The sequence below is a fragment of the Pan troglodytes genome, chromosome 15 (assembly GCF_028858775.2).
Source record: "Pan troglodytes isolate AG18354 chromosome 15, NHGRI_mPanTro3-v2.0_pri, whole genome shotgun sequence".
Taxonomy (NCBI): domain Eukaryota; kingdom Metazoa; phylum Chordata; class Mammalia; order Primates; family Hominidae; genus Pan; species Pan troglodytes.
This window is the reverse complement of record NC_072413.2, coordinates 24,716,421-24,741,910: the sequence shown is the minus strand read 5'-3', so window position 1 is coordinate 24,741,910 and position 25,490 is coordinate 24,716,421. Positions and strand designations below refer to the sequence as shown.

At 32.0% G+C, this 25,490-nt stretch overlaps 1 protein-coding gene across 6 annotated transcripts in view; it reads left to right on the top strand.

Annotated features, from left to right (window-relative positions):
* Positions 1-25,490, top strand: part of NOVA1 (NOVA alternative splicing regulator 1) — a 151,512-nt gene that overhangs the window by 122,934 nt on the left and 3,088 nt on the right. For 3 of the 6 annotated variants that reach the window (XM_001170675.7, XM_009427613.5, XM_063792824.1), the window contains one exon: positions 2,089-2,160. The exons of 2 other annotated variants lie outside the window; for them this stretch is intronic. In XM_001170675.7, coding sequence (XP_001170675.1) covers positions 2,089-2,160 — 72 coding nt within the window. Of the gene's footprint in view, positions 1-2,088; positions 2,161-3,990; positions 4,364-25,490 lie in introns of those variants that run through there. One more of the 6 variants, XM_001170491.7, reaches the window with a different exon arrangement.

Below are 25,490 nucleotides of genomic sequence, written 5' to 3'. Positions count from 1 at the left end.
GATTGTATTAATCTAAGTGATTACAAATTCTGAGCCATTTGATATTAAATTTTAATTTTAATTAAAAGTTCAATTTGCAATTAAACTTTTTCTACATGGTTCTTTGCAGTTAAGACCTTGTTGAGAATTTGTATCCAAGACAAGGTGGATGTCATATTAAACCTATAGTACTTCAGAATTATTTTCCATTAGATAGTACTTCTAATGGAAATAGAAGAGCTCAACACACATAGAATCGTGCTTCTGTAGGTTAATCAACATGGATTCTAACCTGTATTGGGAGAAATGATCTCTAGATTTAACACGTACTTAGTCACCAGACTCATTATTAATCTGAGATTAGTACAGAACAGATTTTTACATGTATGTTAACTCCTCCCAGGTATCCTCTGTAGTAACAGTTGTAACCAGTGGTAGAAAAATAAAACCTTTACTGTTCAATTCATAGAACAATCATAGCATGGAGTCATTAGCATATGTCTCAGCAAAGTATTGCATGGAAAATAAAATATTAGGGAAATTTTTAATGATTGGAAATGAAGTCTCTCTTGAGAAATAGCAAGAAGTAATTATAAAAAACAAAAATAGAAAACAAAAGATTTAAAACTTTTTTAGAATTTTGAGGATTTACTGATTACTATAGCTGTCCTACCCCTTCTTTGTATGATTTGGTAAAAATCTTGGTTTGACTCACTATTGTAGGTTCCCTAGAAGTATTTAGGTTTTAACTTTAGAAGAATCAGGAATTATTTGAGGAGTGGACTATGTAAAACATGGTATGATGTTAGAAACAGTAGTATTTTGTTACTGGAGGGCAGTGAATTAACCAGAAGCGTGGAAATTTCTTATTCCTTTTTTTTTTTTAACTCTTAATGGCTTTATTGTACGCAAATTACAACTTTTGAAATGTCAAATGCAAAAATATGACTTCAAGTAATTTCATCTGCTTTTCCTGACACTGCTGAACCTTTAAAGTTATGCTTTTGCTCATATCTGAGTAATTTTGACAAATATATATTAATATAATATAAAACATAATGTCCATATACAAGTGTATCTTCAATATAAAAACCTATCCCATTTCACCTGTTTAGAAATATTATCTATTGAGGACGTAACATAAGCAATGCTATTTTGCTTAGTGAGCATATGACACTTAAAAAAATTCTAAACATCTTACACTTTTAAGGTATTTCTGTTAGACATAAGAACTTTTTTAAAAATCTTAATGAATTGTTCAACATGTGTAGATGGCCTTATACAACATATTATATATATATAGTAAGTGTATATGTTTAGAAGTGAACAATAAATATGATTCCTAATATTTTTGTGTTTATTTTTAACACAGCTGATGATGCTATATTATACTCTTCATCTATATTAAATTTACTCTTTAAGATAAATAATAAAAATATTATGATAATTTGTTAGAATGCTATTAGTTACCTGTTTATTAATATGAGGTTAATGTTTACATTTTCAGACGGGCCTTAAATTTATTAAAAATTAATATTTTAGAAGATAATGTGATATTAAGAACTCAGAACTTCAAATTTAATTGCTTTTAAGTATGGATCCCTAAATTCATGTGGAATCAACTTGTTGGTGATGTTCAACATATTAAGTAGGTGGATAATTTTATGCCAAAGTAAACTTCATTTCACCACTTCTTCAAATCTCCGACTGTATTCATCGATAGGAAAGTGACTCTTTTGGTTTTATTCATTGAACTTCTTGAATTTTTTTTTTTTTTACATCTCTTTTCCCCAAGAAAACAAGAGGGAAAGAAATGAAACTACTATTCATGAATATGGTCAGGATACTTTTAGTACTCATGTGAATTTTTATCAGTCACCATCATGATTTCAAGTCATGAATTTATTTTTACATGCTTATGCATGCATCTTTACATGCATTAGTTTCTTAATTGATGTTAAAATCCATTAAATTCAAATGAATAGGAGAAAAATTTGTTCATAGGATTTTGTTCTCGTTATATTACATTTTATTTTATTTTGTTTTATTTAAATAATCAGTTTAAGGCTTATAAAGGTTGATTTGCTCCTGAACTGCTTTGTTTCCCAGACATTGCCATCTTCCCCAACTACCACCAAGTCCTCTCCATCTGATCCCATGACCACCTCCAGAGCTAATCAGGTACAGTATCATCCTGTCATCTACACCATACTTTTCACGGGTGATTGCCTGCAAACTGGAGAAAAAGATAATGGTGGGTTAAGGATTTATTCGTTCATTCACATATATGCACCATAGTCAGATTCCAAATAACCTAAGAAAGAAATATCAATTATTTCTAAAATTTTATATGCATTTTTAATTTTAGATAACAAATACTATATTCAGATATTAAACTACTCTAATTTTTTATTTTTTTCCTTAAAATTGTGACTACCTAATGGAGCACTGAAGCCTATTTATTGAATTGGTATTTTTAATCTCCCTTATTGTATCTTCCTAGAATTTTTCATATGTAAGTTAAGGATATCATATATGTAAAAAAAAAAATGTATAAATTGAGCAAAGGTATATCTTTAAAAGTGAATGCAATTTTATTTGCTTTTTATTTGAGACATGCCTTATGATGTAAACAGCTTTCAACTATTGATGAAAAGCATTTCTAGCAATCTAAAAGAAACTGAAAATTGGTATTTGTGGTAATTTTAATGTTTAACAACTCAGGAGATGGTGTTTTCTTAGTATTTCAAAAAATTCTAAGCATTTTCATTGCTCTGCTGACAAACTTTGCAAGTAGAATATATTTTATTAGTTTGATTTATGATTGTTTTGGTACTATTTGTAGGTCATTCTTCAAAAATGTAGTTATTTTTGACAAATATAAGAAGATTATCTAAAATATTTGTGTAATTCAGAGCCATATTGTACTTTAATTTGACAATGTTGAATAATATATTTATTAAAATTATTAAACACATTTTTATTTTGTGTGAGTTGAGCTTCATTTAGGTGAGAAATGTTATTTTCTTTAATATTTTTGCTTTTTTTAATAATAAAAGGCTTTATGGGGTTATTTAAATATTAAATATAAGCTTATCTGTTTAATATATTTTTCATATAGTTGACTAACAAATTATTAACTTTGAACTATATTTGCTAAATATATTAAATGTGGCTTTTGCGTATTATCTAATATAAGACTATCAGAACTATTTTGCTGATTTTTTTATCCTAATACTTTTGCAACCTGAAGAAAGATTTAAATATAATAACTGGAAGCAAAACTAACATTTAGGATGATATTTTATACTACAGGTTTGATTTTCATTTTATGCAATAGCGTTCCCTTCAAACAAAAGCATTTTATAATGCAAACATTTTTAGGCCCAATAAAGTGGTTAGTAAAGTACACATCTGCAGTGTTGTAAAACCCAACACTTCTCTTTGAAGGAAATGGTACTACATAAAGTGACAACCAAGCTTATATTACAAATGCATGAAGTTTAAAAGTATACTTACATTTTTACTCTACATACCTTGTCTTTTACTGAGTTTTAATTATACGGTATAAAAACCTTTTAGGAAAACAACTGATTTTGTGTTTTTAATATTTCTTTTGTACTTTATTGTTCAGTCTTTTCCAAATGTAAACATGACAAACACAACCACAATACAAATAAAACGAATGATTTTTCTCAAGGTAAAAAACCTTGGATCTAGAAAAGAAAACTTCCTTAATAATTTTGCCTTTGAAGCTAAATTTGCATTTTCTTTCATTTATTCTTATATGAACTTGTGAATCTTTATAAAATGGTTTCTTTAAAAGGCAAATTATATATTTTAGTTTACTAATGTTGTATTTTTACCCTCTAGATAAAGTACTACATTTACCCTTGCCAAATCTAAATTTTGCTATTTTGAAATAATAAGTCATTTGTAATTTTATATTCTGTCCACTATACTCTGTTATATTGTTACTTATACTCTGTTTTCTTCTGTTCTTGTACAAAGAAGCATAATATCTCCTGGATATCATGAAGCAAGATATAAGAGAAGAACAAAACAAAATCCGTAATTCATTGAAAGAATTGTAATCATCAGTCTTTCATATTATTAATACTTTGTAATTATTTTCTCCCCAACAGTATTTTCCAGTAGATTCTAATCATGTGGTAGGGCAGAAGGAAATGTGTTTTTTGTTGTTCATTTGTTTCTTGTCAATAGTCCTGATTAATTTAGCTTTGCTATACTGACTTATATCTGGAAGTATATAACCAAGATAAGAAAATAGGTTCTAATATGATCATCTTAAGCTAATTGTAATGAAAAGAACTAATGGACTGTCAATATTCAGAAAACCAAAAATAAAAAATACAGAAAACTATTCAAAGAGTAAGTTTGATCTGCATTTCCAATATTTAAAAATACTTTTTATTATTTTAAAAATGATGACATGTTTCAGTACATACCGAATTTTACTTTATTAACCTTGAGACCCCTTAACACGTTTCCGTAGGTCAGACTGACAGACTCTGACTACAGTGTTGTCCTATAATAATTTCCTTCTTAAAACTGAAAGACTATATGAGAAGCCTTATAAAATGATGGCATGGTGGCTCACACCTGTAATTTCAACACTTTGGAAGGCCGAGGCAGGAGAATCACTTGAGGCCAGAAGTTTGAGACCATCCTGGGCAACATAACATAGCCAAGACCCTGTCTCTAAAAATGTATACATTTTGAAAATTAACTGGGCATGGTGGCACTTGCCTATAATCCTAGCTACCTGGAGGCTGAGGCGGAAGGAGTGCCTGAGGCCAGGAGTTCGAGGCTGCAGTGAGCCATGATCATGCCACTGCTCTCCAGTCTTGTGTGTTACCTTAAGTCTCAGTTTTCCCGTCTGTGAAATTCAAATAATATTGCCTCATAGGATTGACATAAGAAATGAAGAACAGTTACCTCTTCTTAGAACAGTGTCTTGAATGTAATAAACATCATAGAAATGTTAGGTTATGTTTATTTAATTTCTTATCTGTCAAGTGCTAATGAAAAAGATTATTCTTTAACGTAGTAAATAATAAAGCAAATGGCTTATTAAAGCTTTTGAGTTTTGCCTTTGGAAAGATTCTAGTATTAGTATTGGCTGTTTTTTCAACTCTAAAATATTTCTGTAATTAAAGCCTGTCTTCTTTAAACTACTTTACAATTATTTTCTAGTAAGAATACTCAGTTACTTGTTGCCTAAAAGTACATAAAATTGCTCTTCTTCCCCTACTGAAGAAGAAACGTTATAAGAACTAACAGTTTTACAACTTGTATTTCTGTGCATGTGTTTCATATTGTAAGGTACAAGTTTGATATTTTTCTACACATGGAGTTTTAAATATGAAGCAGATATAAAGATATAGCAAATAGATCAAATTATTTAAAGCAACATGTTTTAACTTTCAAATAAAACTTAAACAGAATCAGTAGCGTTCAATCAGTTCTAAGTTATTAATACTAAGTTACTCAGTCACTCCATTAAGATTCAACAAGATGGTTTTGTTAATCAGTGGTACCAAAAATTAAATTTTGGTTTTAACCTTAGTCCTTGTTAGCTCTCCTGGAATTTTTCTGAAATTTCATGAAAAGAATAAAAGAATGATTTCAGAAATATGTGTTTATAAACATTTGTTTATTTACTGATAAGTTTGAAATTATAAGCATTTATCAAATTGTATAAAACACATGAAAATAGGTAGCTCATATATAGTACCCTTACTATGGTTGCAGAAAAATAAAAATAAAAATAATTGGTCTCACTTTAAATTCATGACCACGAGTCACAAATGGATTCTTAATTCTGTCATTCGTAAGCTCATTGACTTTCTTATTCTCTTATTCTCTAGATGACTATTTCACAAGTTCTCCTCTCTTTTCAATCCTGTATTAGTTTTCTATTTCTGTATAACAAATTACCACAAACTTAGTGGCTTAAGCAACACACATTTATTTTCTTATAATTTCTGTAGGTCAAGAGCCCATGCATGACTTAAGCCAGGCAGACTGAGCCCTTTGCTTGTGACCTCACAGGGCTGCAATCAATGTTGGCTGGGCTGCATTCTCACCTGTAGGTTTGACTAATATGCGTCCCTGTTCATCCAGGTTGTTGGCAGCATTCAATTTTTGTGAGGGTTTTTTTTTTTTTTTTAACCTGTTTGACTGAGGGCCACAACTTATAACTGGCTATTGGCTACAGGCAACTCTCAGATTCTAGAGGCCACCCACAGTTGCCTGCCACACGTCCCTCTCCACAGGACCTTCAAAACTTGGCTGTTTGCTTCTTGCAAGGCCAGTAGGAGAATCTCTCCACATTGTGTGCCAGCAAAAATGGAGTCTTATATATTGAACCAAATCACAGGAGTAACGTTCTCACCACCTCTACCCTACAACATAATTTAATCATGCTAATGACATTGCATCACTTTTGCCATATTCTTGTAGTGAGAAGTAAGTCATGTGTCCCACTCACACTCAAGGGGAGAAGATTGTACAGGTTGTAACACCAGTGGGTAGAGATCATGGAAGTTTTCAAAGAATTGTCCCTACCACAACCCCTACAATGTTTCTTGCTTCTTATTCTCTCCCAGCTAATGACCTTACTTCCTTTCCTACTTCACTGAGAAAATTGAAGCAATCAAAAGTAACTTCCACAAACTCATACCAACACATACTTAATGAAGCAGCATTTGTACCCACATAGTCTGCCTTCTCATCAATTACTATAGGTAAATTTTCCCTGCTCTTGTCTAAAACCATTCATTTCAGTTGTCCATTAAACTTCATTCTTCCTTTACTCAAGAACATTCCTGCAGCAATTCTACCTTCTCTCTCTTCTTTTTCTGTCAAGTTTTTGCTCTCTACAGAGTCATTCCCATCAGTGTGCAACTGTTTTTTCTCTTATCTTAGAAAACCAAACAAAACTTTCTTAATGTCACTTCCCCCACCAGCTAATGCCCTATTTCTTCTACTCCTTTGTAGTAAAACTTACAAAGTATTATCTCTACTCTCTATTTCCCAGTGTCTGTATTCCCATTCTTAAATCCACTTCAGTCAAATTTTTGCCTCCGCCATTCCACCAAAACTCTTTGCCAACGACATCAATGATGAGCACTTTGCTAATTCCAGTAGTCTGTTCTTAGTCTACATATTACTTTATCTACCAACAGTATTTGTTAAAATTTATCACTTCCACCTCCTTGGCATACTTTGTTTACTTGGCTTCCAGGATACTACCCACGTTTGGTTTTCCTCCTGCATGGTTCCATTTTGCTTCTTCTCAGAATCCTTTGCTAGTTTATTCTCTTATTTTTATCTACTTAATGGTGAAGTGCTCCAGGTCTCAATACTTGGGAATTCTTCTGAGTCTTCTTTCTCCATTATCTTGGCTTTTATATGCTGACATCTGTGAAATTTGTGTCTCCACTGTGGGACAAATGTACTGTTATCTTAGTCCATTTTGGTCCATTTTGTGCTGCTGTAACAGAATACCTGTGATGGTAATTTATAAAGAACAGAACATTTTTTCTCACAGCTCTGAAGGTTGGGAAGTCCAAGATCAAGGCACTGGCATCTGATGAGGGCTTTCTTGCTGTGTCTTGAAATCGCAGAAGACAGAAGTACAAAATGAGGATGAATGCTGTGTTCCTACATGGCAGAAGAGGAGAAGAGAGAAAACTCAACTCCTGAAAGCTCATTTTGTAGTGTTATTAATCAAGTCCTCATGAATTAAACACCTCCCAAAAGGCCCCACCTCCCAAAACTGTTGCATTGAGGATTAAGTTTCCAACACATGAATTTTGGAATGGACAAAAACATTTTAACCATAGCAACCATGAACTAAAGAAGCTTAATCTTTATTATTCCTCACATGTGCAGAATTATTACCTAATTTTATGTTCATAATTTTAAATTTTGTTTTCCCAAAGATGTCCTCTAAAATTGTATATGCTTCAGGCCCCACATAACTTGTGTTCACCTTTATCTCTGGTCCATTTCTCACAGTAAAACTCCAGACTATGTCCAGTTCCCCATTCAGGCTTTCCACTTACATACCCAATTGACATCTTAAATGCAGTAAGTCCAAAAACTACCCCTAACCTGTTCCTTTTAAAATAACTCAGTTTTTTATTTCTTTGCTGCCACCTGAAATAGTTTATCATTTCGCTGATTAAAAGCCAACATGTCAAAAATGGCCTTAGTTAACTTATAAGAAAAGGCCTTTGCCACATAATCTCTTTATTTCCTGCCACTGGCCTCCTCACTCATGTTGGCCCAACCACATTGACATTTGTTGCCCCTTGCAGACATCAGGCATACCCTCACCTCAGTATTTTTCTCTTGCTTTTCTCTGCATGAAATTCTCTTACCATAGAGATCTGCTTGGCTAACATCTTCATCGCTGTCTAGTCTATTCAAAATTCCCCTTCTCCATAAGGCTTACCTGACCTCCTTATATGGCAACCTGGCCTCCCCCTTCCCCCCCTGTACTCCTGATTCCCTTTATCTTGCTGTTTTTTAAGCTTTTTTCCATTGCCTCATGAATACTGTATACTTGGCTTATTATCATGTGTATTGTGTATTGTGTTTCTTACTCTCTGAGTAAAGTAAATTGCATGAGGATAGGGTTTTTTTCTGTTTTATTCTCTGATGTATGTGAAGCACTAGCCTGGAGCATAATAGGTCCTCAGTAAATATTTGTTGAATGACTAGCGTTAGTTGAAAGAATAGGCTTACAAGTCTATATGCTCTAAAATTCTTTTTTTTTACAATATTTGAAATGAAATTTTGCATAGAATTCTCTCTAAAAATATAAACCAACTAGAAAAGAATACTTATAGTTGAATGAAGAGATTAAGCTAAAAGAACATAGCCTTCTTGGCTTGATGTCTATTTTATGCCTTACAGTATTCAGAGCACAATTTGAAAACCAGCTGGGCACTTGTCTCAAATACGAATATTATCATAATTCTCCAACAAAATATAAAAATCAGGGCCGGGTGCAGTGGCTCACGCCTGTAATCCCAGCACTTTGGGAGGCCGAGGCGAGTGGATCACTTGAAGTCAGGAGTTCAAGACCAGCCTGGCCAACATGGTGAAACCTTCTACTAAAAATACAAAAATTAGCTGGGTGTGGTGGTGCACGCCTTTAATCCCAGCTGCTCAGGAGGCTGAGGCAGGAGAATTGCTTGAACCCGGGAGGCGGAGGTTCCAGTGAGCTGAGATCACGCCATTGCACTCCAGCCTGGGCAACAGAGCAAGACTCCATCTCAAAAAAAGAAAAATTAATTTGTATTTCTTTCAGAATATGTGTGAGTAGTGTATTGTGTTTGTGTGATATCAAGATAATGTTCATCAGAAATATATAAGAAGGTCCTAGAAATATCGTGACATCCATTTTTTAATGAACTTATTTATTTTGTTATGTCTATTAGATTTTATGTGTTTTGCTTATCACTAGGATGAGAGTTATGAAATTGCTGATATTTGATTGTAATTTCCTGTGGCTCAACCTAGTATGTATCATATACATATCAAAATTGCAAACATTCTTAGGAATAAATTGAACCAAAAACACTGAATTCATATTAAGTAATATACGATTTTTATATAAAGACCTGAAACACTCCCTTAATGGATAGACTTACTGTAATTTTCGTGGGGAAGATTTAATATAGGAATAGCAATCCTTTTTAACTTAAAATATAAATATATTACAATTTTCATCATATTCCCATTTTTCTGGTTTCTGAGGTAAAATGATTTTAATATTCATATAGAAACAAATCCCTGATAATTACCATCAATCAGCTAATAAAAGAAATATCAAGAAACTAGTAATATTGAGATCAACCAGCATTAAAATTTACTATAAATGTGTCACAATAAAAGTGGCGTACAAATAGATGCAATTGGTAAATGAAGTAAATAGATATTTCTGAAATAGATCCAAGTAAGGTCATGTATCACGGATATGTTCTGAGAAAAGTATCCTAAGCGATATTGTTGTGTGAACATCATAGAGTGTATTTACATGAACCTAGATGGTATAGCCCATTACAATACACAACCTGTTGCTCCTAGGCTACAAACCTATACAGCATGTTACTGTACTGAATACTGCAGGCAATTGTAACGGTGGTATTTGTATATCTAAAGATATCTAAACAGAAAAGGTAATGCTTTGGCTGCTACATCACTAGGCAGTAGGAACTTTGCAGCTCCATTATAATCTCATGGGACCACCATATATGTGGCCTGTCATTGATGAAAATGTCACAATGCAGCACATGACTATATATGGGAACTTAATGTATGATAAAGAAAAAGTGTGATCTAGGGATTTGGAGAACTGTGGTCTTGAGCCATAATACCTGGCTTCCAATCAAATCTTTGTTACATCCGAATTTTATAATGTGTGAGGCCACATTTTTTTATTTTGCCATGCGTGTTTTCTCATTGTAAAATGTGACTACCTACCTCGCAGAGTTGTCATGACTTTTAGATGAACGAATACATGAGAAGTATTTAGAACACTGCCTGGTCCAGAGTAATATATAAGTGTAATTTTAATTCATTATTAAAAAGGATGTTTTATTTTATGAACGGTGCTGGTATATTGACTGTCCACCTGAAAGAAAATAAATTTCCACCTCAGACGATATGCAGAAATAAATCCCAATGCATTCAAGATTGAAACTGTAAGACTATTTGAAATTATGGTGTACGAAATCAAGGATGACTTAAGCAAGGAAGAAATCCAAAACATAAAAAGTTACCAGATTTGAGTATATAAACATTTATTATTTTTGGTATAGCAGAATATGCCATTAATAAGCAAAAGAAAACAGTACATTTGGAAAAAATATCTTGAACACATGACAGTTAATTCGTATCACGGCTATACAAAGAACTCCTAGGTTCATATGAAAACCCAATATAAAAATGAAAAGACAATTTACAGAGGAGGGAATGGAAATGTCCAATACAGATATAAAAACATGTTTAACTCACCAGTCATCAGGGAAATTGGAATCAACATCACACAGTTGCACTACTTTATATCAGATAGACAAAACTTTATGTTTGTGTATAATACACATATCAGAAATTCAAGACGTGTGTGTGTGTTTATAAATCTAAAGTGCTGGCAAAGATACAAGAAATAAACATGCTCATACAATGTTGATACAAGAAATGCTACATTACAGCTTTTGAGATCTATCCTGTAAAACTTACTGCACCAATACTTAGAAACAAATAAAAGAACGTATGTATGATAAAAGTTGGAAAGCAATTTCACCCTTAATCACAGGAGAGTGATTAAATAAATTCTGATATTGCAGAATAGTATGTGGTGAAGCTATTTAAAATGCTGAGTTAGATCTGCATAAACTAGCCTAGAATATTGTCATACAATATGAAGAAAATTAAGTTGCTAAGAAACATTTGGCCCTATCTTTAATAGTCAAAAAACTTTGTTCATGTATTATTAGAGTGATGACAAGGAATATGAAAATCACTACATTTCCCTTCTTATATCTCTACTTTGTTTTTAAAATATAACAGAGGATACAAAAGATAATGGAAAACAAATCCTTATTTCAGTTGTGGTATATGCAATGTTTTAAGGGAAAGAAGGTAATTTCCCAAGTGGAAAATTGGTTGTCTTTGACATTACATATGCATTAAAGCTACTTGGCGTCTTGATTTCCTACTTTTTTGATGCTTTATTGAGGTCAAGGAGACTCACTGGGGAGAGGCTTCAGGCCTAGAGGAAGCACTTACTGACTGGCAAAGGGAGTGGCAATTGCTTCATATTTTAAAGTTATGCCAAATTAAATGATTGTGTAACATATGTAATATTTTTATTTATCCTTTTGAGTTAAAACATGAAAAATACTCAACTCTAGCTTTATATCAAAATTACCTATGTAGATTCTTAATTAATAGACCTATTATGAGATTTTGCATCTATATTTGAACAGTCGGATAAAATATTTCATGACGCCTCTTGAAATGTTTGGGAAACACTATCACATGATAAGAGCACATTAGTTTATAATAAATTGATAATTGTTTACTATATGACACTGTCTCTTTTTTTTCAAGTGTTAATTCATTGAGACTTTACCATGAAACAATATACATATACTTTGTGATTTGAAAAATACTAAATTTGTACAAAAGTTGAAGGGTAGGTATTAGTTTCAGCATTGAGAATAGTTGGTGTTTACTAATTAATACAACTTAAATCTATGAAGGGTTATTATACAGAGGATGATTATCCTTTTAGATATAATTAGTGAATGTGAAGGCCTGGGACGTTATTGTATACTACTGTAGACTATAAACACTGTACGCTTAGGGCACACTGAATTTACAAAAAAAAAAAATCTTTTTGTCAATAATAAATTAACCTTAGCTTAATACTTTTGACTATTATTAAATACAGTTAGAGGTTCTCTTAGAGATTTTTATATGCAGATTACATTAGGAGTTTTGTGGGATGTTTTTGTTTTTGTTTTTGTTTTTTGAGACGGAGTTTCACTCTTGTTGCCCAGGCTGGAGTACAATGGTGTGATCTCGGCTCACCTCAACCTCCCGCTCCCAGGTTCAAGAGATTCTCCTGCCTCAGCCTCCTGAGTAGCTGGGATGACAGGCATGAGCCAGCATGCATGCCTGGCAAATTTTTTTTTTTTTTTTTTAGTAAAGATGGGCTTTCTCCATGTTGGTCAGGCTGGTCTTGAACTCTCGACCTCAGGTGATCTGCCCGCCTCAGCCTCCCAAAGTGCTCGGATTACAGGCATGAGCCACCAAGCCCAGCCTACATTAGGAGTTTTTAAGGTCGTTTAGCAATATTCTTGCCAAAAATTATGGATATGATTAAATAAGTGCTTCCTGCCCATACTCATTCTATTGCAGACTTCTGAGTTTGCTAGTGTGCTGTAGTGTAGGTAGTCTATTATCCACACCAGTGACGGGAATCGGATCTCCCTTAGGACAAGTTAAATAGTATGTGGTGAAGCTATTTAAAATACCACTGAAAGCAGCACACCAGTAATGTTTTCAGGTTAGTATTTTAACACAATATTTGGTAAATATCAGGTTATGTGACCTCCCAAAATCCCTTTTAAATGTGTGATTTTATATGAAGACGTTTTTAAGTTTATGAAACGCCTAAGACTTTAAGATTGAAGAAAGTGGTACACATCAGGGGAAAGAGTTAATGAAATAGTCGCTCTGTAACATTCCTTTTTTTACATCCCATATAGGGCTCAGGCATTGGTAAAATGCATGGAATACTGTGTCTAGTATTGGCTCATACTAGGTAGATTTGCAAGATTCTCTGGACCACTTGGTAGGCAAAGGTGGTTTCTCTGTTTCATCAAAGTTTTCCCTGCAGCCATAGCTGCAGTAATTCTTGCACACAACATGTTCTCAAGACGGAACATTATGCATGCCTTTATATAACCAAACCACTTAATGTCTCCTTATTCCACAATGTGTAGTTATCTTCTTGCTTTGTGTGTGTGTGTATACAGTTCAATAGAATTTTTCATTTTTCAAGCAAAGCCATATAAAATTGAAAATATCTAAAATAGTAAAATTGGATAGTTATCAAGTTTATTTTAAACATTTTAATTTTTTTAAAGAATGCTTAGATACATGAATGTCTTCACATTATTCTCTCAGATAAAAGTAATTTTGCAAAACTGGGGAGTTTGATACCTTCTCGCTTTGGAATAAAAAAAAAGTGTTTTTCCTTGTTTTGACCTCAGAAATTTATAATTGCCCTTTTTGTTTATTAGTTTTTCTAATTTTTTATCATTGAATTTTTCCGGAGACAATAAATTGATCATTTTTGTTTATTCTGAACCTAATGCCATATAATTCATTTTATTGGTGTTTGGTTTAGCTCATATTTCTTATTCAATTACTCTTTAAAAGTATTTTTGAAAAAGAAAACGTTCCTTTTTATTACCTGGCTTCAAATTGCTTTTAGCCAAGTAACAGAAGTTTAAAAATTAGTATATTTTATATATGATTAATGAAATATTATAAATGAACTATTTCACCCATATATATGAAAAGAATATAGTTTTGTGACTAATAGTACAGTTTGTTAAATTGCAGATGTGGATGTGTTTCAGTAATCTTTTAAATGTTAATGTTTATATGGTTATTTATGTCAAGTATTAATGAAATACTAATGTATAACATTTTCATTTTCTTAATGACAGTCATTTGGGATAGTAAATAATCAACCTCCCATTACTAGTAAGATACTGAAATATCTTTATTTTATTTTTTAAAATGGATGTAGCTGGAGGCCAAATTAATGCAGAAACAGAAAGCCAAATACTGCTTGTTCTCCCTAATGAGAGGGAACTTGTTTTTTAAAATAAGTATTGCCTTTAGGAAAACTGTTGGTGAAATTAAAATAATAAGAAATATATAATTCACCTAATCAGTAAATATAAAATAGCCATAAGCAACTACAATTTAATAAATCATTTCAAAAATATGGCACATCAGACTTTTAACTAATAATATTTAATTTTAATGGTAAAAATGACAATCAAAAATGTATAAAGGTACAATAAAAATCCAAATTGTGAAAGTTTTCCTTATAACTTAATTCCCTAGTTACATAAGTTTAAATGGAGATGGATTTTCAAACATAGTTGAGACATTTACTTCCAATGTTATTTAGTTTGGTTATGTCATAGAGTATTAATCCATAAACAACTCAAAATTTTAAAAAGTTCTTTATTCCTAGATTAACTTTATTTTCTTACATAAAGTGTTTTTTATAAATGGGCATTCAGGTTAAATGCATGATTTTCATTTAAAACTATGATTTTGAATTTTCCTACTTAAAAATTTTAAAATATTTTCTAAATGTTCTTTTCTGTCATTTATCAACTCACTATTTACAGTCATGCATATTTTACAGTCATTTGCTTAATGATGGGAATATATTCAGCAAAATGCAGCATTAGGTGTTTTTGTCATTGTGCATACATCATGGAATGTACTTACACAAACTTGGAAGGTATAGCCTAATACACACCTAGGCCCTTGGTGTAACCTATTGCTTCTAAGTTACAAATCTGTACAGCATGTTACCTTACTAAATACTGTAGGCAGTTGTAACACAATGTTAACTATTTGTATATCAAAATGTATCAAAACAAAAAGCACATTAAAAGTATTAAAAATACAGAATAAAAGATAAAAAATGATACTCCTGTACATGTATGACATGTAATATAATATAATATACTCCTGTATAGGGAACTAACCATGAATAGAATTTGCTGAATTCTATTCATTCACCCAGAGCTAGAAATTGCTCTGTGTGAGTCAGTGATTCAGTAGTGAGTGAATGTGAAGGTCTGGGACATTACTGTACACTGCTGTAGACTTCATCAACACTGTACACTTAGGGCACACTAATTGTATAAAAATAAACTTTCTTTAATAATTAGCCTTAGGTTAGTATAACTTTTTGCTTCGTATATTTTTTAATGTTTTTACTTTTTGGCTCTTTTGACTTTTAAACACTTAGCTTAAAACACTAACATGTTGTCCAAAAATATGTTGTTTTTCCTTATTCTGTACACTGTTTTCTTAATTTTGTTTCCTTTCAGCATTTATTTTAGATTTGGGGGTATGTGTACAGGTTTTTTGCGTGGGTAATTTGCATGTTGTTGAGGTTTGGTGTATGAATGATCCCAAATAGTGAGCATAGTGCCCGATAGGTAGTTTTTCAACCCATTCCCCCTCCCAACCTCTCCCCTCTGGGAGTCCCAGTGTCTATTGTTGCCATGTTTATGTCCATGTTTACTCAGTGTTTAGTTCCCTCTCATAAGCGAGAACAAGCAGTATTTGGCTTTCTGTTTCTGCATTAATTTGGCCTCCAGCTACATCCATGTTGCTGCAATGGACATAATTTTCTTCCTTTTTACAACTGTATAGTATTCCATAGTGTATATATACCACATTTTACTTATCCAGTCCACCATTGATGGGCATATAGGTTGATCCCATGTCTTTGCTATTTTGAATAGTGTTGTGATGAACATACTAGTACATGTGTCTTTTTTGTAAAGTGATTTATTTTCCTTTGTATATATATACCCAGTGGTGAGATTGCTGGGTCAAATAGTAGCTCTGTTTTAAGTTCTTTGAGAAATCTCCACACTGCTTTCCACAGTGGCTGAACTAATTTACATTCCCACCAGTAATATATAAATGTTCCCTTTTCTCTGCAACCTCTCCAATATCTGTAATTTTCTGGCTTTTTAATAACCATTCTGACTGGTGTCAGATAATATCTCATTGTGGATTTGATTTGCATTTCTCTAACGATTAGTGATGTTGAACATTTTTTCATACGTATGTTGACCACATGTATGTCTTCTTTTGAGGCATGTCTGTTCATGTCCTTTGCCCATTTTTAATGGGGTTGTTTGTTGCTTTTTTTCTATTTAGTTTCTTTTCATATTGTTTTAATTTTAAAACTTTTTAATTAAAAACTAAGACACAAAAACTAAGACACACATTAGCCTACTCCTATACAGGGATGGTATCATCAGTGCCACTGTCTTCCCTGTCCACATCTTGTCCTACTGAAAGATCTTTGGGGGCACTAATACACATGGAGCTATCCTCTCCTGTGATGACAATGTGTTCTTCTGGATTACTTCCTGAAGGACCTGCCTGAGGCTGTGTTATCTTTAACTTTTCTTTTTTAATAAGTAAATGGAATACAGTCTAGAATAATGATAAGAAGTATAGTGTAGTAAATATATAAGCCAGTAACAGTCATTTATCATCATTATCAGGTTTTATGTACTGTACACAATTGTATGTGCAATACTTTGTGTACAACTAGCAGAGCAGTAGGTTTGTTTACACCAGCATCACTATAAACATATGAGAAATGCCTTGTGATAGGACATTAACAAGGGTTACAATGTAGCTAGGTGACAGAAATTTTTCAGCTCCATTATAATCCTATAAGATCACCATTGAATACATGGTCTGTGGTTGAACCAAACTTTGTTATTTGGTGCATGACTGTATATACATTTAAATATTTTGTTATTTTTATTATACCACTGGACTGTAAAACCTATGAAAACAGAGATCTTATCCTTTTTATTTACCCCTACATCCCCAACATTTGGAATTATACCTGGCACGTAGTAGCCACTCAATAAATAATTGTGCAATAAATTCCAGAAATGTGCCAAAATTATTTTTTAATTGTTCTACTTTTGGAGGATTCATTTATTCTGCAGCCTAATTTTGGACAATTGCTCCATTTCCTTTTGTTACACTGCTTTTAAAAAATAAGACAAAGTGTATATGGTAAGAGAAAAAAGCTCATCTGAAATGCAATCTCTATTCCTCCCTTTCTGTTTTACCTGAATATAATTATATACTTTTACATTATTTAACCCAAACTACATATATATATATGTGTGTGTGTATATATTTGTGTGTGTGTGTATATATATATACATTCAACTTTGCATTGCTATTTTCTACATCATTTTATAATTTCATATAGTGTAGTGCCTGCATACTGTCCTTTGTATATGACATTTAGTGTTTTGACTTATAAACACTTACCTTAAAACACTAATACATTATGCAGTGTACTAGTGTTCATTGTACAGTGTACTAATACATTGTACAATGTCCTCTGTTTTGGAAATTCCCCCGGAAGAATTGCAGAAGGACAGAAACAAAGTGAAAGATGATACCCATTTCATAATTTGATGAATACTACAATATGATTTGCAAAAGACAATATATACTGACACCAATGTTTTAAAAAAGAAAAAGATAATAGTTTACCCCCTCCCTGATTTATATTTGGTTTATTTTTTACTTGATGATCAGTTTTGCTGCTCTACCTTGAATATCTTTCATCATTTTAGAAATTAAATATTTTCATACTTCTTTAATTTTCATTATTTAATAATTTGCTTCACTTTTACTTCCCCTAAATAATTTCATCTCTTCCTGTGACTTTAAATACAATTTGTATGTTAACTCCCACGTTTCCCCTGGCCTCCAGACCCATAATCAGCCACTTATTTGGCATCTTCACTTGGATGACTGATAGGCATTTTAAGCTTAAAATGGATAAAATAGAAATTCTTCCATCTTCATCTTTCACCCCTTTTCCACCATCTACTTCAATGAACACAGCCCTATTTTTATCTTCATAGGTATTTTTTACTTTTTAATTTTAATGTTTAATTTACAACATTAAATTGAAAACATTAGTTTTTATTTCAAATATTCAAATATGTTGAATACATTTTTTGCTAATCAAAATTAAGAACTCTGAACATATGTCTTACTATATGTGCCCTGAAAGAGCTGGGCTAAAAAGAGGTGATTTAAAATAATAATGATTTCAAAGAGCTTTTTGTTAACTTGACACATGGATGATGAAGGCTTATAAGCCTTTCATCAATATAACCTCAATTTAGTAAAATCTGGTTTAGTAAGCATTAAGAAGACAATACCCCAAATTATTTTCATTTTTAAATAATGGGCTTTCCTGCAATAGTTTATTATTATATGACCTTCATAGTTTTTTCATAGTTATTTAACTTCTAGTAGTTTTCTTTTTTGAAGTAATTATGTCTAGAGTGCTCATCATCTCAACAGGAATAGTTTGAAGTGCTTCTCTTCTGTTCCTCCTTCACCTAGAAAGCATAGATTTTTTTTTTCTATTTTTCTTATTCCTAAGTTATATCCCTCCCTGGGATATAGTGTTGTATATCTTTAAATTTTGAATAATGTTTCAGGACCAAAGTGAAATAATGTGTTAAATGGAAAAATAAGTAAGTTAAATTTTGTCTTTAGAAAATTGTCTGGGTAATTCAGTGGGGAGTTGAAGGAGGGGTTCCTTGAAGAATTTTGAACAGAATTTTCTCATAATGCTAAAATAAAGACTCCTTATCCTCAGTCTCACTAAGTTGCCTGATTTTATAGATGATGAAACTAAAGTCATTTGAGAAAGGTCACATAGCAGAGCCAGGGTAAGACCACATATCTATTAATGGCCAATTCTATATTTGTATTATACTACACTATGCTTTAGATAGGATAAAGTAGTAAGACTGGAGAACAGCACATAATAGAACATATAGATGTAGGGAGCAGGAGAAGTCACAGATAGCTCCTAGGTTTAAAATCTGAGTGAGCAATGGGTGAAAGGTAAAAATACATGAGACAAGGTGGCATGGTATTTTATGAGAGATATTAGACAATGCTATGAAAACTGTTCTGCCTTGGATTTGGTTATCAAAAGTAGATTAAACAAACTAGTGGAAGTTGGAAGAACTGCTTTTTAAATTCTTTTGGATACTTCTATTCATGTAAATCTGTTGTACATATTTTATCAAATCAGTCATTCACACAGGCAGATATTTATTTATTTGAAGTCTATAATCAAAAGAAAGGATACCATTTTTCAATTTGCTTTGTTCAACAATTCAATGTAGATTCCCCAAAATGGCACATGTATCTCCACTGGATGCTACTAAGTGGAGCCTCAGTATCCTAAATTGTAATACATTGGGAAAATAAAAGGCATTTATCTGGTTAGATTATATAGTGTATATCATGGTAAAAAGTAAATTAGTCTACATGTCTTTCCTTACCAGAACTATGATATCTTGACTATTAAGTTTAAGAGATAAAATGAAATGTCAGTATTTTGATAGGCAAATAATGCATGATATAAAAAGAATGTAAAAATATTTTCAAAGATACTTTTTGGTCAGTTACAAATTATAGAAGCCCTCAAAATTATAGAAATTATCATAATTCAATTCAAATCTCTTTAAGCAAAAAAGGGAGTTGTATTTCCTCTGTGCTGGCTTTAGACAGGGTTAGATTCAGATGCCAAAAAATGCAGTCTCATTTTTATCTGAGTTAACTTCATTTTCAGTCAGGTTCTTCCTCTTCTCATAATAGTGGTAAGATAGCCACTAGCAATGCCAGGCCTGGTGTTCTACTAGATTAGGAACACAAATATCTCTTTATCGACAAGTTTCCCAACTTCTCATGCTCTTGTTTGGCCATCCTGCGTCATGTGCTCAAACCCAAACCAGTAAAGGTTATGGGTGTGAGTATAGCAATAGGTCAGATCTGGGTCATGTTTTTACTTCTAAAGCAAGCTTGTGCAACCTGTGCCCCAGGATGGCTTTGAATGTGGCCCAACACAAATTCGTAAACTTTCTTAAAACTTTTCTGTTTTTTTTTCTTTGCATTTTTTAAAGTTCTTCAGCTATCATTAGTGTATTTTATGTGTAGCTTGAGACAATTCTTCCATTGTGGCCCAGGGAAGCCAAAAAATTGGACACCCCTGTTCTAGAGATATTGAAAGATTGTCAGCCTTATCTGAGGCACATGCACTAAGAATGAGAAAGGGTGTTTTCCAGAGGAAAACAGGGGCTCTGTTGCCAGAAGAAGAATGATTGGATACCAACTGAATGACTGAGTAAAATAACAGGTATCCACTGTTGATAGGAATTGCTTTGTAAGTGTAATGTCATATCTGTGTAGTAAATATGGCAGCCCTAAATAAAATAATTCATACTATTAGTTGGGAGCTCTCAAATTATAATGGAAGTTGTTTTGCATTTACTTCAATATGTGGTTTTATTAAATAGTTTGTGATTTTTCTGCCATGATAATGAAGAAATATGATGCCTATAGGTAGTCTCATTCCTTTATAGCCATAAAACCATCATGAGTTGGAGTTCTTATTTGTTGAAAGAGTAAATATATCTTAATGTCTGTTTTTAATTAGAAACATATCAATATTAAAATCAGTTTATGTGATATTTTTAAAACTCATAGGATTGTTATAGAAGTTCTTTTGTGATTGCAAATAGAGAAATTGTAAATTACTTTTTTCTGAATAACAGTTGATGCTAGCATAATTAGTGTAATTATATTGTTAATCTTATCTTTTTTTGGATAAATAAGTTGTGAGTCTAGAATAAGGAAGGTTTAAGTAAAGATTCTTTTAATTTAAAAGTAGTAGTATTAAGCTGGGTACAGTGGCTCACACCTATAATCCCAGCTACTCAGGAGGCTGAACCAGGTGGATCGCTTCATCCCAGGAGTTCGAGGCTGCAGTGAGCTATGATTGTGTCACTGTACTCCAGCCTGGGTGGCAAAGGGAGACCCCCTCTCTAAAAATAAATAAATAAATAAATGAATACATACATACATACATACATAAATTATTGAAGCAGTTCATCACTGCTAAAATGGGTTTAGATTTGAAACAGGAACTGTCCAACACCGAAATAATAGTGACCAAATTTATGGAAATACTTGGTTGTGAAAAAAGAGTGTAAAGACCATTAGGGAAATATCTTCATCTCTCAAGGATTTTCTTACCTATTCTTTCTTTTTCCAGTTAAACTTTGTGTCTCCTTTATAGCCTTATATACTTCTGTGCAGCACCCTTAAGACTCCTGCACTGATACACACTCATTTTCTACAACTATCTATAACCTCTTTAAAGGCAGGATCCTTTATCTCCAGCTTTCAACACAGGGCTTGGGCCATTCAGTAAGCATTTATAAATGATTAGGTAGATGCTAGCAAATATAATCATAACTCTGAAGGGCAATCCGATTTGTAACTGTCAAGAACATATCTGATTTAGTTTTATATATGTTATACCAAATAATTGGTATGCCGTTGAAGATCAGTTCTTTTCTCCCAGTTCCTTAGAAATAAGAATATGTGTATTTTTCTCAGCCAGAGCATTAGCAGACTTCACCAGTGAAAATGAATCCATGTATACAGTTAGAATTTGCTATTTGTCGTTTCAGTTGGAATTTAAATACTATCAATATACAGACATTTGCTTTGGTAAATGCCTTTATCTAAGAAGTAAGAGAAAATAATCTATCTTACATAATTCTCTTTGCTTCTCCTCTGTTTTTTCCCACCAGTATTCAGTTGTCCACCATCTCAAAGCTTCCATGTTTTTCTCTCTCACTTTTCCTTAACTCTGGCCCGACACTTAAATGTAAATATAAAACTACTGTCCTTGTAATATTATTTAACTGAATTTCAGTTTTTTGTCTCAACTTCTTTTCAGAGAGTCTGTTTCTTCTCTCTGCCCATATTAGATTGATACTGTGTGCAAATAGGTATGGATATATTTTTTAATTATTCAGAGAAAAAAGACAGTGTAAGGCAAAGAGGATTCTCATGTTCTTTTGTCAAAAATAAAAATTGGGTGATAAATGCCTTGTGTAAGCTATTAAGTATTTACTTTTATTAAATTTTGAAAACTTTTTATATTTATGTTTCCATTAATTTTCTAAATTTGGTAGTCTTACACAGAATAGCCTATTGTCTAAAGTTAGAAAATGCTATATATTATAATTACTGAGATGCAAACATTAAGTCTGGTCTTAAGTCATAACACATCTTTAGTTTTTTAATCTTGCCAACAAAACTTGGGGCCACATCAATATTTGATTAAACATTGATTGTGGTTGACAGATTTGTTATTTAAGATTCTTTGAAATGGTTAAACACTAAGCTTCAGAAGATAAGTATTAACTACATAAAAGCACCTTTAATATAAAGATAGACATTGTCATATAATTCTTCAATTTTCAAAAATATGGATTTTTTGGAAGATATTTACTGTCATTAAAAGTTAACACTATTTCAGATTATATATTATTTCAAAGTTTTTGAGTATTGGCCGGGCGTGGTTGTAATCCCAGCATTTTGGGTGGCCGAGGCGGGCGGATCACCTGAGGTCAGGAGTTTGAGACCAGCCTGGACAACATATGGTGAAACCCCATCTCTACTAAAAGAATACAAATATTATCTGGGCATGGTGGTGTATGCCTTGTAGTCCCAGCTACTTGGGAAACTGAGGCAGGAGAATCGCTTGAACCCGGGAGGCGGAGGTTGCAGTGAGCCGAGATTGCACCACTGCGCTCCAGCCTGGGCAACAGAGCAAGACTCCGTCCCTCAAAAATAAATAAATAAATAAATAAAAATAAAATGTTGAGTATTGAAAAGAAGGAAAAATATATTTTTTATTGTTAAAAAAGACAAGCTAATGTTCAATAATGTAAGTGCAATGCCCACATGTGCAAGTTGTTTTAGATAATAGTTTTAGAGTTAAAAAGAAAAAAACTGTGAAAAAACATATATAATGTGAGACTGATGTGCCATGTAGTAGAAATTAATATCTTCACACATTTCGTAGAGTGAATGTTATAAAATAATTAATAAAATTTCATTACCTTTTATTATCAGCCTATAATTATCCTTTTCTGTACTTTTCTTGTGGTTATCATGCAGGAAACCATTACACTGAACAAAACAAAAATTACTTATAATTTAAAATAACATAGGACTAGCTCTTTTAAAAGTCTTGGCCGATTAATACATTTTTCTTCATTAAAAATATGTTAAAGCACTGCAGTTTGCCAGTACGTGATGTTTTCAATAGTGTTACAAAAAGGTTATCATTTTGAAAAGAATTGCTTATCCATAAAAATACAAACATATTTAACATTCAGATACTTAAATCCTTAAAAGTGCATTTTCTCAGTATTTCATGTTTATGGGATAAAAATAAAGATGATTGTAATTCATCTTTATAATTGGTGTAGTATATAATCATAGTTTAACTTTCTAATTGTAACACATTAACTTTTCAGACAAATAATTTTGTACAAAAAGATGTCTGTGAGCAAAACTAACAAATGTTATAAAAACACTTCTCGGTCTGTTTCTTGAAACTGAATCCACTTAATCAGGGAATATGAAGTTTATGTTTAACATTCCCAAGAAAACTTAGACTATTTCTCAAACTTTCTAAGTTCTTGAAAACTTAGACTATTTTCCGTAAAATGAAATGATTGTATTAATAAATTGTAATGAAACAAAATTAAATTTCTTTTATTACTGTAAATTGTGTGCATGGAAATAAAATGAGGTTTGTGTGTGTGTGTGTGTATTATATGTGTAAATATATTTGTGAGGTGACTTGGTTTAGAATTTGCATTTATACTTTCTCTGCTTGCTACCTTCCAGAACAAAATTGCCTGAAATGCATGGCTGTATTTCTTTAAAATATTCTTATCCAAATTTGTGTTTGAAAGATAGCATTAGAGATGCTTGCTAAAAATTAGCTAATGAAATCCCTCATAGAATACCTCAAACAACCAAATGTCCTGCTCAAATTTTAGCACATTTTTTTAGCCTGCCCATTTTAATGTCTGGAACAAGGAAAGCAATTACTTCAGTGCTTTGTCAGTAACACAACAATCACAAGTTTTGACCTACCCAGTGAGACATAAAACATTGTCATATGTGTCATTATGCTTCCATAATATAATTTTAAATGTTACTATTTACATTTTAATTTTAGGGATGATAGAAAATGTCATATTGATTTGATATTTCTTATAATAATTTTTATTGTGATTAAGTAAGTCAAAATATGCTGATTTTTGTGGCTGGATGTTTCAATACAAATAAAGATGTCTATATGTGGTCATATTGGATTGAATATTCATGTCACTGCAGTAATTTTTCAGTATCCCCTGAAAATATGGTAGTACCATTTGGTAAGATGGTAGTAAGCCCTAATTTTAAAAATGTAGCAATGATAGCCAAAAAAGCGAATAATTAGACTAATTATTTTACAAATATAGATAGTGCAGCTAGGTAATATAATTCTTAAATAGGGTTAATCTACCCCAAGCCATTGAAAAATTAAAAATTATTAATTATTTAGAAATAACTATTATGAAGTTATATTTCATATGTCAGTTTAAATGAAAATGCTAATAATTTTACTGACCTTTATCTCTGAAGACAGTCATGAAACAAGTAAGCTATCTTTAATAACAAAAAAATTACTGGGTGATAAGGAACATGAAATTAATGTTTTGAAGGGACTCAGGCTTGAACTTTCCTACTGTTATCTTTATTAACTTTGCTTTTTAATTCTGCATTCTTTGTTTTTTAAATGTTTTAGAACAAAGCATTTTCTTAAAGTTACAATAGGTGAAGAATCATCAACAGCATGTGATTTTTGGAGCTATATAAAAATGTTACCTTTGGTGTATAGTTATGATCCCCTCTTGTTAAGATACTGATTTCTTATAAATTCTATTGCAAAATTCACAGTGACTGAAGGAAAAATTTTATTTAATAATTTTGACCTGAAAATTGAGTTTTTCCTTTGAAAATTCTAATTTTACAAGATAGTTGTATTAAAGTGTGATAAAAGTCACTTTAAAGTTGTGATATTTCTGTCTTTCATAAATTATGTTTAAACTAATTTTCAGTTTATTATTTTACTTTTCTAGGATAGCAAAGTAATATAATGTATATGCACAAAACAGAAGTATTATTTATACGTATTT